This window comes from Asterias amurensis, chromosome 1, assembly GCF_032118995.1.
Source record: "Asterias amurensis chromosome 1, ASM3211899v1".
Classification (NCBI taxonomy): domain Eukaryota; kingdom Metazoa; phylum Echinodermata; class Asteroidea; order Forcipulatida; family Asteriidae; genus Asterias; species Asterias amurensis.
In genome coordinates this window covers 24432292-24445745 of record NC_092648.1, presented here as the reverse complement: position 1 = coordinate 24445745, position 13454 = coordinate 24432292, and the positions used below count along the sequence as shown (strand labels likewise).

The 13454-nt window shown below is 37.5% G+C and overlaps 1 protein-coding gene across 1 annotated transcript; it reads right to left on the bottom strand.

Annotated features, from left to right (window-relative positions):
- Positions 1 to 9149: 9149 nt before the first annotated feature.
- LOC139940523 (beta-4C adrenergic receptor-like) lies at positions 9150 to 10112 on the bottom strand. The gene has a single exon (XM_071936855.1). It carries the CDS (start codon positions 10110 to 10112, stop codon positions 9150 to 9152), a length of 963 nt encoding a protein of 320 aa, XP_071792956.1.
- Between the last annotated feature and the right edge of the window lie 3342 nt (positions 10113 to 13454).

Genomic DNA, 13454 nt, shown 5'->3' with positions numbered 1-13454 from the left:
TGAACAGTTAGATACAGTTTGTATGTGTGTTTTGTGTCTGCTTCAGTCACGTAAACAAGAACATTTATGTGACTGATTTAAGTCTTCAGTTATTATGTCAGCCCCTGGAGACATAGATTGTAGGAAAAATAAAATGGTAAAATATCAAAATATTGCACGAATGATTCCATAATTATCCTCGTTTCCATAATTAACGATGTTCATAACTATCCTTGGAAGTCTGGTGAGGCAGAACTGGCATAATATGCAACATGCATAGACATGAACATCATGAATTGAAACGGCTTGTTCCAGGATTTGAACAAAAGACACTGTCCGCATCAGATTTACATTAAACTTATACCGTTATGGTAGTATAAAGCTTCACTGAAAATATTATTAGCTGATGTGTTGTAGTTTTTGAGAAATGAGTAAAACAATGTCAAGAAAATACGTTTTACATGCTTAAATATTTTTCGTCTTTTGAGCAGAAAATTATACCCTTTTTTAATACTAGTTTCCCTAAAACTACAGCACTTCGTCAGCAAGTAGTATTTTAAGGGAAGCTTTCTACCATCATTATTTTCAAACTGTGTGATATTAATGTAAATTTGTGGACATTGTGTTTTTTTGTCCAACAAAAAAGCTCGAAATAGCTCAAACCAATTCCTTGTTTTGCATCCATGTGGAGACATCTTCTGTTCTTTCCATTCCCCTTAACTTTAACACAAACCTCCTTGTTGGAGCACCACGGTCGTTAGAATTGTCATAAGGAGTCCTTTTATTTTCTTCATGATTATTGTCCTTGGTCTCCAAAAGGCACTAAATATGAGCGCAACGTTGTTTGGTGTCTTCACCCGAAATTCATATGATCCTCTTCTGATGGTGAAATATGTCACTGGTCTCATGCAAAGCCTTTTCAAATTGAAACCCTTTTAAATTGTCCCAACGCTTCATAGCCTGGCTGAAAAAGTAAGAATGGATTTTGAAAATTGCGTACAATACAATTGTGTTATTTTTAACTATGATAATACGTAAACATCTATTCATAAATAGCTAAGACAGTTTCGCCATCCCTATTGGTAGAGAGCGCGTCTCGTGCTTAAACCTTTGATAATGACCAGTAAAAAGTGTTGAAACATGGGCGTGACCCGCGAGCTTGCACCTGTGCTTATCATAGATATAGAATTCTATATCTATGGTGCCTATAAGACAGTTTCTGCATTCCTATTGGTCGAGAGCAACGGTCGGGACAGTTGTGCCACATCACGCGATACGCGCGACGCGCACAGCAATCTCCTTATAAGTAGTTGTTTACCCAAGGGCCTCTGGATGGGTGTTGTGTTGAAAGAAATCATTGAACAATTATAATATTTGCATTTGTTTTACTTTTTGACAAAAAGTGTTGATGTTTTTTGACCGAGAAGGTAATTATGAAGGGGATTCAAAGTGTGTTAAATCAGTTTTCAACTAGTGGTTTAAACCCACCGAGGCCTGGTTCTTTATAATTTACCTCGATTTCGTCTCGGTAAAATTATCAAGAACCAGGTGTCGGCGGGGTTTAAACCACTAGTTGAAAACCTCTTCACCACACATTGATTCCCTTATTTACATTATTGTCACTAGGGTCTTAAAAGGGCGGATCCAGATTTACTTTCGGGGAGGTGGGTTTTGTTTTTAGCTACTTTCTTTTGACGACGATTTACGCGTTAGTTCTACAGTCGGTGTTAGAACATGGAGGTGTCGGATAGGGTCGGGTGTAATAACCGGCCCCTCAACACCAAGCAGAAAAAAATAGTGCAATCTGTACGAGTTTTTCTGTGAGCAGAAGAGAGTTTTTTTCTCCTTAATCTAATTGGTTTGGATGGCTGGGGCTTGGACGGAGAATGTCAGTCAACGAAGAGATAAATGATAGACATATTGAAGAGAACCAGTAACTGGGGCTCCGTACTCATTTTTATATATATTAAATATACAATTTTGACATTTGCATCGAGTCAAACAAAAATTTCTGTTAAAATGAGTGCAGAGCCCTGGTTGAATAGACGTTGAGAGAACAACACACAGTCATCGCGTTGGAGTTCGAGATACTTTTCAGAGTTGGAGTAACTTTTCTGAGCTGACGTGAAAGACTTTAACTTGAATTTTTGGCCGAAGCTGATAAATCAATTAATAATAACATATTGCGCAAGTGACACAAAATATAAAGTAGGTTATACATATTATAGAAACAAAACATAAAACAAATTATTTTATTTTAAGACAAGTCATGACTTAGCGTGAACCCCAAAACCAAACATGCGTCATTGGCTTGTCATTGTGTACACCATTTTAACAAAAATAAACTTGATGCCCTTTAGTGTAGGAATGCTGTTAAAGCTTATTTAAAGCGCAAGTTGCTCAATATCTCATACATCACATCTGCTAAAGCCACTGACTGAATACAGCGATCCAGTCACAATCAGTGAGTCGAAGACAACTAGAAATACCAAAAATCATTAATATAGACCTTTTGCTTATTTAAAATGCTAAACATATTTTAACCAACAGAAGTTATAATTATCAAATGATTGTTCTGGCAAAAATAAGGGTGACTCAAACCCGTGAAGAGCTTTGGCAAACCACGAATTATGCTTCCAATTGAAAGTTATTTGTGCTTCGTGCGTATCTTGTTTCCACCCATATACAATTAACCATTCACCATATACGGACTGTTACCGGCAGCCGAGAGCACTTTGGTTAAAGGAACGAGGTACCAATATTTGAGTACCGGAACGTTTAGTGGATAACCTGACATAGTCATAGTCAGATATGGCTGTCTACCGGGGACCCCCCGCTGCGTATAGCGCATGGACCCCCAACAAAGAGGCAAAATTGAACCAAAATGGGGTGAATCAAACATTGTTGTACCACATGAAACCAAGTGGAAACGGTCATTACCATGATACTAAGTAAAAAATATCAACCGCTAGACAAATTTTCTGCTGCATTAGGCCTGCCAGACACCCCCTCCCCCAAATATTTAGTGTACAAACCTATGGGTTGAAATTAACCTGATGTCAAATGAGCTCAGATTTACATGAAACTTTGTCTAACTGTTCCATTTTGGCTAAACTGAACACAAACCAAAAATTAAATCCATTCTCCATGCCGTTTCCGAGATACAGCCTCTTAAAGTATGCTAAAACCTCCCCCGGGGGCACTAAGTGGATTTGGTTTTCAGTCCCTACACCTGATTGCGTGGATTTTCCAGCCTGTGATATAATATAACTCTCTTGGGCTTTCCTCCCACTTCTAAAAACTGAAACTTCCTTCTTTGTCATTGAATTCTTAGCTAGTAACAGTGATTAAATTCGTGTGAGTCCTTGGCTTCACAACCAGAGTTAATGAATGAAAATAAAATGAATTGAAAAGGAATTTCCCGAAATTGAAAACGTCTGGTCACTCCCGAGTGCGGGGATTTGAAGGGAATCTCTCGAGTTTAAACATATCGATGTAAAAGTTTTTGTGAATTTTCGAGTTGAGTTTGTCAGTTTAATTCAATGCAATTTGAGTTCAATTCAATTCCATTCAACTCTTCGAAGATAAAGGAATTTGAACAAAGATGTATATAAATAATAATTTAAAGGAAGAATTATATTGCCCCCACAAAAAAAGTTAATTGCCGGACGTTTAGACTGAGTCAATCTGAAAGGAAACGTCAGGCCATTAACTATTGTTTGCATTTATACCAATGACAAAAGGTTAAGGGCCTAATAAGAGCCTTGCATTTATTGTCCACAATATGATATGGATTCTTAATTGGAAATGGGTGCATTACAAAAGGTGACTTTAAGCATAGAGCCCCCCTTTTGGGGCTTAATTAAAGGCACTGGGCACTATTGGTAATTACTCAAATATTAGCATAACAAATGACTTGGTAACGAGTAATGGAGAGCTGTTGATAGTATAAAACATTGTGAGAAACGGCTCCCTCTGAAGTGGAGTAGTTTTCGAGAAAGAAATAATTTTCCACGAATTTGATTTCGAGACCTCAGATTTAGAACTTGAGGTCTCAAAATCAACCATCTAAACGCACACAACTTCGTGTGACGGGGGTGTTTTATCTGTCATTATTATCTTGCAAGTTCGATGACCGTTTTGTTATTTTATGCATATGTTGAGATACACCAACTGTGAAGCCTAGTCTTTGACAATTACCAATAGTGTGCACTGCCTTTAGTATTTGCAGGTAGATTCATACGACTTTAACATAACGACTGTGGAGAAAAAGGTCACCACAACCGATATTGGTTGACCCTTTTATGTAGTACCGCAACTTTATGAGTAACACGTTACAGATGGCAAGTTTGTTAGTCATCGACGTTTAGTAATCGCTCTTAATGGCAATAAGCACTTATTGTGAAGAAGTACAAAGCGCTTCTGTTAATTTAAAGCACTTTGAGAATCTTTCCCGGCTTCGAAGATGGTTTATGTTCAAAAGATATCAGTTTTAATCACTCTAAGTTTTAATCTTTCAGTTTTTGCGTTCCTCAGTTTGTTTTCTAATAACAGATAATTCAAACTTTCCGAATGAGATGTTCACAGGATAGTTTTATTGTACATACGCCTATCAACTTTACTTCATATTAGGATTATCAATTGAATGAACGGTTCCAACATACCAAGGCATATACTATCGTTCCCTTTAACGCATGCGAAAAACAATTTAGTAATAAATAACTTTAGTGCAGACAGGGTTCACAATAATTATAGTTGTCAGTATTGCCATTCATTGATTTGCAATTGTAATTGTCAGCCGTCGCTTTCACAAAACTCTTCCTAACTGATGACTAATCTTAGGACTTTAGGACGAGTCCCAACCCTGCACTACTGCATGCAGACCTTAAGATTAATCCTAAGAACTCGAGACAAGACGAGTCCTAACTCTTTGTGAAATCGACGGCAGGGTCGGTATCTTAGGATACAGGCATTATTTTGATTAGGCTACAGAAGTTCACTGATTTTAAGTCACTCGGTGAAATCTACTTTTTATAATGATGTAATTATCATTGTTTTCGTTGGTAAGGGTCTTGTTCTACACATCTTAAGATGTGTATAACCAAAGATTTGAATAACGAATAGATAAAATATAGATTATAAAGTTCATGCTTTGTCAAAATTAAGGGGGCAATGTGTGTTATTCTAAAAACTGCATTTTTTGTCAATTTTTTCCTAACCCACGCAACAGATCGGGTCTAGGTTTCCTCTGGCTATTTGAATGGTCAATCGCACAAACCATGAACACTGTCTGGGTTCAATTTTCAAAGGATAGCCAAGGCTTATTATTTATGTACAATTTGTGTCGTTATCGGTATATGTGCTAAAAATTATGAAAGGCAGTGGACACTATTGGTAAAGTTCAAAGACTAGCCTTCACAGTTGGTGTATCTCAACATATGCATACAATAACAAACCTGTGAAAATTTGAGCTAAATCGGTCATCGAAGTTGAGAGATAATAATGAAAGAAAAAACACCCTTGTCACACGAAGTTAGATGGTTGATTTCGAGACCTCAAATTCTAAACTTGAGGTCTCGAAATCAAATTCGTGGAAAATTACTTCTTTCTGAAAAACTATGGCACTTCAGAGGGAGCCGTTTCTCACAATGTTTAATACCATCGACCTTTCCCCATTACTCGTCACCAAGAAATGTTTTATGCTAATAATTATTTTGAGTAATTACCAATAGTGTCCACTGCATTTAAGTCAACTGGGAACAATGAATGCATCTTATGGCGAATCTTTCTTTCTTATGGTTAAAATGAACGCAGCTTTTTAAGGATCTTACTTGTCTCATTGCTCACCCTGATTTGCGAAGGCTTTAGTTTTTGACATTATCATCATTTTGATAGGCAATTTCATTTTCTTCACAAACGGGCGTTTTGTTGTGCAAGTGCTAAAATTATTTATCGACATTTTACAAAGCAACAGTTCTACTGAAGACGGGATTAATAATCTATAACCAACTAGATGGATTGACCAGTGCGACCTAATGACTAATGATGTTACTTATTTTATACCAACTCAAGCTATATATGGCGAGGTTTCATCCAACCGCATGTTTCGCTTTAGACACCCGGGCTGTCCAGTGGCTTTATGGTTTTAAAGGCAGTGGAGAATGGAATGGTGATAAACCTATAACACACGGCCCATATCACCACAAGCGTCTTGTCAAACCACACTTTGAAATTTTGTAATAATTTTAAATATATATGTTTCAAATGAATTTGGCTATCATTAGTTATCATAACTAGCAAGTTGAACATGTATCAGTCTAAGAGATTCCTTATAAGAAATAGAACGTCTTTAGATTTACCATATGGGGACATACATTTTAAATCAAGTCGTACGCAAGTATACTGCACGGCTTGGCCTTTGCATATAGAGCGTTTCTTCAAACTTTGACGCCGAAACCAGAAGACACCTGTGTCTTAGCCATTTATAACTGGTGAGCACAGTGTTTCATTTTTCTCGATGTTTCAAACACGCATTATTATACTAATAATCATTATCATTTTAAGCTCTTGGTTCTTGCTATGGCTTCAGCAACCAATCCATTGAATAATTATAATCAACATCTCAATGATCATTAAAGACGGTGGACACTATTGGTAATTGTCAAAGACCAGTCTTCTCACTTGGTGTGTCTCAACATATGCTTAAAGTAAAAAAACCTGTGAAAATTTGAGCTCGATTGGTCGTCGGAGTTGCGAGATAACTATAAAAGAAAAGAAAAACACCCTTGTCACACGAAGTTGTGTGCTTTTAGATGCTTGATTTCGACCTCAAATTCTAAACCTGAGGTCTCGAAATCAAATTCGTGGAAAATTTCTTCTTTCTCGAAAACTATGTCACTTCAGAGGGAGTCGTTTACTCGTCACCAAGTAAGGTTTTATGCTAATAATTATTTTGAGTAATTACCCATAGTGTCCACAGCCTTTAATACTGCACCCAATTATAAAGGCCCAAGCAAGACTCAGTGTTTGCACCGGATTACGACTTAATTGCACATAATGACAGTTAGGATCAAAATGCAAATATACAGGCCTGACCTAATGAAGCTACTTCGGCACAAACAGTAAAAAATATTATACTGCCCGGAATAAGGTTATCTGTCAAATTACCATGTCACTTACACGACTGGTATTGTGCTTATTTTTAAAGGCACCGAACACGATTGGTAATTATACTCAAAACAAATGTCAAGAGACTTACTTGATAACAAACAATGGGGAGCTGTTGATAATATAAAACATTGTGAGAAACGGCTCTCTCTGAGGTAACATTGTTTTTGAGAAGGAGGTAATTGTCACTCAAATAATTAAAAGGCTTCAGGCTTGAAGCCTAATTTATAAGGCATCTAAAGCGCACACATATATGCGCAGAAAGGGTGTTTTTGTATTATTCTCTTGCAACTTCAAAAGACCAATTGAGTCAAAGTTTTCACGGATTTGTTATTCTTGTGCATAACGTTGGGCTACAGCAAGTGAGAATACTGGTCTTTCACATTTAACAAAGGTGTCAGTGCCTTTAAAGGCAGTGGATTACTTAAAATAATTTTCAGCATAAAACCTCACTTAGTGACGAGTAATGGCGAGAGGTAGATAGTATAAAACATTTGGAGAAACGGCTCCCTCTGTGTAGTGATGTTTGTTATTTTATGCATATGTTGAGATACACCAAGTGAGAAGACTGACTGGTTTTTGACAATTACCAAAAGTGTACATTGTCTTTACTAGCAGAACAGTTTCTACGCACTGTTTCGACTTGTATGTCCAGTTATTATGTACCAAAAACCATCCGAAAATGTCAAGAGGATATCCAGTGTTTTCTATAGGATATCGAGAAACACTTGCGGTTGGTTTAACTATATTTCGATTTCGTGAACGCAACATAAAGCAACAAAAATGCATTTAGGATTGGAATTTCGCTCACAAAAAAAAGAAGCTTCGGTTGCTGGGTTTACAAAATGTTAAATTAATGTGTTTAGTTAATTCCTCCGATCATATTCAATGAGTCATGAAATGAAATTTGCACTTGAATTTGGCATTTGGTTTGCACTTACTTCACCAATAAGAATCACCAAGAATGATATTAAGAAATTTATGCTTGAATCAAAGCTTGAAGTATAGTTGTTTCGTGCACTTTTACATAATTCAGTAACTGAATATAGTGTAGACTAATTTAACGTGAAGAATAAACAATATTAATAATTAATAAACTTGCCGGTACAACAGTGTATTTATTTTATTCTCCTTTGATGGAGTTTTGGCTCTGTAAAGAGCCGATTTGGTATCGACGTTTCGAACAGTATGTTCTGTTGTGTGTCTTCATGAGATGAGTAGAGTAATGTTCGAAGCGTCGAGACCAAACAGGTACTTTTCACAGCCAACACTCCCTCAACAGAGAATTAAAACATTGTTGTACCCGCAAGTTTACTATTACTTAAACAAAAACAGTTTAAAGCCTCAACATCACTTTATGTAACGTTCGAATTATGACGTCACTTTTGCACCAAAAAGTTGTAATTCCCAAAGTTAGGGACACGTTGCCTTGGATCGGGCGAGTTGGTCTATGGAAACCGTTTAAAACCGTTTGTGATTAAATGCATTTGGTTGGAAAGATGTTTTTAAAGTAGAATGTAACGATCCACACAAATAGGCCTCGACATTGCACGGTTTTCTTTGCGCATGCGAACTAACCCGGTCGGCCATTTTGTGGAGTCAAAAGTTTGACGCCACAAAATGGCGTGCCAAGTAGCAGTTCACGCGTCACGACGTATAAGGAAACCGTACAATTTTGAGGCATTTGTGTGAATCATTTTATTCTACTTCTTGTAATCATCTTTCCAACCATTATGCATTTCATAACAAACGGTTTAAAACGCTTTTCATAGACCAACTCGCACGATCCAATGCAACGTGTCCCCCCATAAGTTGTCCCCTCTTGCTTCACAAAGCACTATGATTCATCTTTAGTTTTCTGCATTACCATAGTGATTTGTATTTTGACATTTCACACTTCGCTTAGCATTCGTGAATGATATGCAACTCTGATCAATCAAGCCCATCACTAAAGTGTACACATACTAAACACTGTCATCATTTGACTTTATAGTGGTGATGTATTAAGATGCCGGGGTAACTACAGGCGTTGCTCTGCGGCAGCAACGCGAGTACAACCTGAAGTATCGTTTTGCAGTTTCTCTGAAGTAGCTATTACGCATGTAGTAAATGAAGAGATTTAACCAGCTGTTGGTCAGCATGGCCATCCGGGCAATGAATTCTGTGTAGTACGTATCAGAGTTTCCAGTGATCAACTTGTAGAGCTTTCGGGTTGCAGCCGGCGCCCAGGCCACGGAGAAAGCCGTTGTGACGATGAGGAAAGTGACCACAGCTTTACGGTTGACTTGACGGGATTTATCGGCTTGTCTCTGCTCAGTGGTTCGGTCCATTCCTGCACCGCGTATGTGATGACGGGCTTTCAACCACATGTGCGTGTACAATACCGTGACGAGAAGAACTGGAATTACGATGAACATCAACTCTCCGTAACGCACCGAGTAGTACCAGAAGTCCCCGTTGGTGACACCGAGACTGCAGTTGTCCTCCTCGTCGTCTATTTCTCCTTTCCAGTTGACTCCAAAGCCATACAGTATCATGATAGCGATGCTGAGGCCCCATATACCAATCAAACTTTTCCAAGCACGCTCTATGGTTACGATGTGTTGGTATCGTAGAGGTGCAACGACCATGATGTATCGCTCCACTGTGACTGCGATCAATGAGAACAGCCCGGAGTAATAGCAGAGATATTTGCCGATACCGTAGATATCACAGGCAACTTCACCGTACGGCCAGCGATCCATGGCCGAGGACACGATCAAGGGAGTAGTCACAAAGATACCGTTGAGGAGATCGGAGGCTGCAAGTGACGCCATAAAGAGCCTGGTTACCGCGTGGATCTTTTTGACACGCCGTAGTACGAGAAGACACACTGTGTTACCACCGATGATGAGGATGGCCGTGATACCAAACAGCACACACCTTAGTATGTTAAACCACGGGGCAGTGGTACCTTCACTCTCCATGTCTGCTCTCTTAAGTCTTACTATGGTTTGGCTTTAGGGCTAAGACTACTTATACTGCATCGCGCACGTGCGAAGCCAAAAGATCACGTGGATTGATCTGCAACAGGCAATATAGTGACTTGGTTTGTCATATTTAATTACCTTTTGTTCGCAGTGTGTGCTAACAGAGATAGGGCCACGTGGACTATTCTCTGTAGAGAGACCATGGTTTAATCAGACTCTAACTGCAAGCATTACAACCTTTACTATTACAAGCATTTCAAATTGTCGCGGTAATTACTATTCGCTCAAATTGTACTTGTTTTTCTCACCAACTTTGAATGACTCAAAAGTACGGTATTGTCACTCTCCTGACAAAAGGGGATTAACCAGTTATCAAGTTGAAAACTAAATTATGTCAAATTTTGCCTTTGTGTATAAAACTGCATCTGCTTGTATTGCTGGGTGACTGGAGATTTGCTTATAACCATACTATTCATGGTAGATAAGTGGTTATGCGGGCGCTTTTGGACTATAAGTTTATGTTTCCATCGACTTTGGAAAGAAAAGTATGACAAATTTTCTCATGATATTTTTAAATTCTTTTTAAAGTTTTGACCGTCCTTGAACAAACCGTCTTGGTTCTTGCATTAGTGGGTTTTTTTCAGACGCAATAAGAATCAAATTTGGGAAGATTTGCAAGGGTGTGGCCCCATACCATTATGTTATTTGCAGTGGTTCATTCTTTAACTAATAACCATGAAATTATAAGGCATTGGACACGTTTGGTAATTACTCAGCAACATATCATCATAAGGCCACATACAAAAAAATTGTTGATCGTCCTTTTTTGCGGATGGGGGAGGGAGGGAGTTTTTTTTTTTTGACATGCCAAATATGAAATCAAGAATAAAGAAATCATCACAATCACTATAAAACAGAGGGTTTGTGTGTTCGTTGATGCTTTCAATAGTTTTGTCAAACAAATTTAAAATTACAAAATGACATTTTCTGTAAACTTTTTCAAACAACTAAGTACAGTGTAGCCCAAGTAAATATTTGAAGAATTGTTCTTGCTTTACCAACATGAATAACCACCTTCTTTAAACATCTTTTCAAACCTGTACATTTTGAAAAAAATATCAGCTGAAAAGGTTGTTTTTTATGATTAAAAAAAATGGGGTCGGGGGGTTTTGAACGGTCGGGCGGGGACGATCAACAATTTTTTTTATGTGGCCTGAAGGCTTTTTTGTGTATTGAGCAACGGAAAGCTGTTGATAATTCTGACAATTTTCTTCCACTAAAACGCAGAGTAGGAATTCATGGTATGGTCGAAAACTTGATTTACAAATGGTATCAGAACCCTTTATTAAAAGAGGCATGCGTACGGAGCGCCGAACTATGGATCCCATAAACATGGACATCTTTTTAAAGTAGTTTTCACGTGTACCGAAAGGTCATAATATTTATATAGCGCTCGAAATCACAGTGCGCCCGAAACAGTCTATTGCCCGAATTGGTTTCGTGAGCACAAATATTCAATTCATTCAATTCAATTCAATTCAAAAAACTTTAACCATCCTTTGCAGGCAATTACAATAGCAGACCAGCTCCATAAAGAAAATATTAAGAGAAATATACAATACAATATCATAGATTGTCCTTTGAACAAAATATAGGCTGATGTGATTGACAAGCAATGGCCCTTTTTGAAAATTCTTTTTTTAAACAATATTTATCTGAATTGTGTAAGAGGAAATTGCGCTGGTTTATTGCCTCCGGAATGTTTATCTTTTCTCGAACAGAAATAAGAAGATCAACATGTTTTGAAATTATTTTCTTTTAAATATGACCTTCTGGGGCTTTCAGTTAAATTGATGTGTTCTTTTGTAATGTTCTTGTCAAAACATAAGGAAAAACACAAGGGATGGATTTTATCAAATCTCATTACCAGCAACAACAAAAACAAAAACCTAAAAAACGAGGGGAAACTAAAAACTGCAAAATTATTATTACTATGATTTTATTTGCCATAACAGTACAAAACAAAATACAAGACAATACACCCCGATATGAGCAACGGACAACAAAAGAATGACGCCGTGGGTAAACATCTTTCCCACGTATAGAACCATCTAGCCAAACTTAATTTTCAAAATTGGAAGCAACTCCTATAAACAGACCGGTTTCACAATCAGCAGGACTCAGTGATGTGTAAACATTTTGCCAAGAATGCAATCATTTTTTAGCCAAACTTAATTTTCAAAATTGAATTTAGCAAACTGATTTCACAAGCAGCGGGACTCCGTGAGTAAACATCATAACCATTAAAGTCACCTGGAAAAAGAATTTTTGTCCTTTCAAACATAAGAGTATATGATTACGAACAATAAAACAATTTTTTTAGTAATTGTTTGTCACGATTTATATATTTAAAAAATATATAAAGTTGTTTGGGGGCTGACTCCGCCTACCCCTTTTGTGACGTCATTCGAGGCAGACTTTGCCTGCAATTCGTATAGTAAACACACGTGCAAAGTTCATGTACGTCCAAGTCGTGAGTTGGTACATTTCAAAAAGTGTTTTTCTGCATTCAGCAGCAATACACCTGGTCTGCATTGCCGGAAAAAAACCATTTTTTTTTTAAACTTACAAACTCACGACTGCCTCGATTGACGTCACGAACAGCGCCCTCTCGGGTCGGGGTCTACTCTTAAATTTGTATTAAACATAAGAACTGATTTTTTTTAAACCTTAGTTAACTGTTTATTCACATTCCACTCATCAAAACACATATATTAGTGACAAAAGCATATTTTGAAAAAATACCACTTCCAGGTGACTTTAAGAGTAGTTTCACATTGTTCTATGTATAGGCCTAGGTCTGTTCTCCATGGTTTGTATTCTTCTATTTGCTTTGAATCAAACTCAAAGTTGTTGTTTTATTTATTCACTGCACTGGCGGCCAAGCAGGGCGAAAAAGTACATTTACAAGTTAAAAATAGTTCATATAGTAATACAAAAAATTAACATAAAAAATGTTATTGTTTTAATATTAATTGCAAGTTTTTTTTTTTTTTTTTAAAGGCCGTGAAAAATGATAGCTTTGAGGGACGGAAACACATATACTTTATAAAACAAGCCCTACTGATTCCAAATAAAATATTACTTTACCATTATCTGTGTATTTGACCTTGAAAAAGAAGCGACAACCCTAGCACTCGCATGACCCCCTCTGCCCCCAAAACGTAAAAGTAGGACATTGAGATAATGATATGCACGTGACCCCAAAAACGTCATAAAGGAGATCGAGTCACGTGACGCGGAAGTACACTAGGAGCTTCAACGTGTGTGTGTATGCTT

Bases quoted from the DNA above. Each gene is read 5' to 3' on its own strand.
- LOC139940523 (XM_071936855.1), bottom strand. From the start codon at position 10,112: ATGGAGAGTGAAGGTACCACTGCCCCGTGGTTTAACATACTAAGGTGT.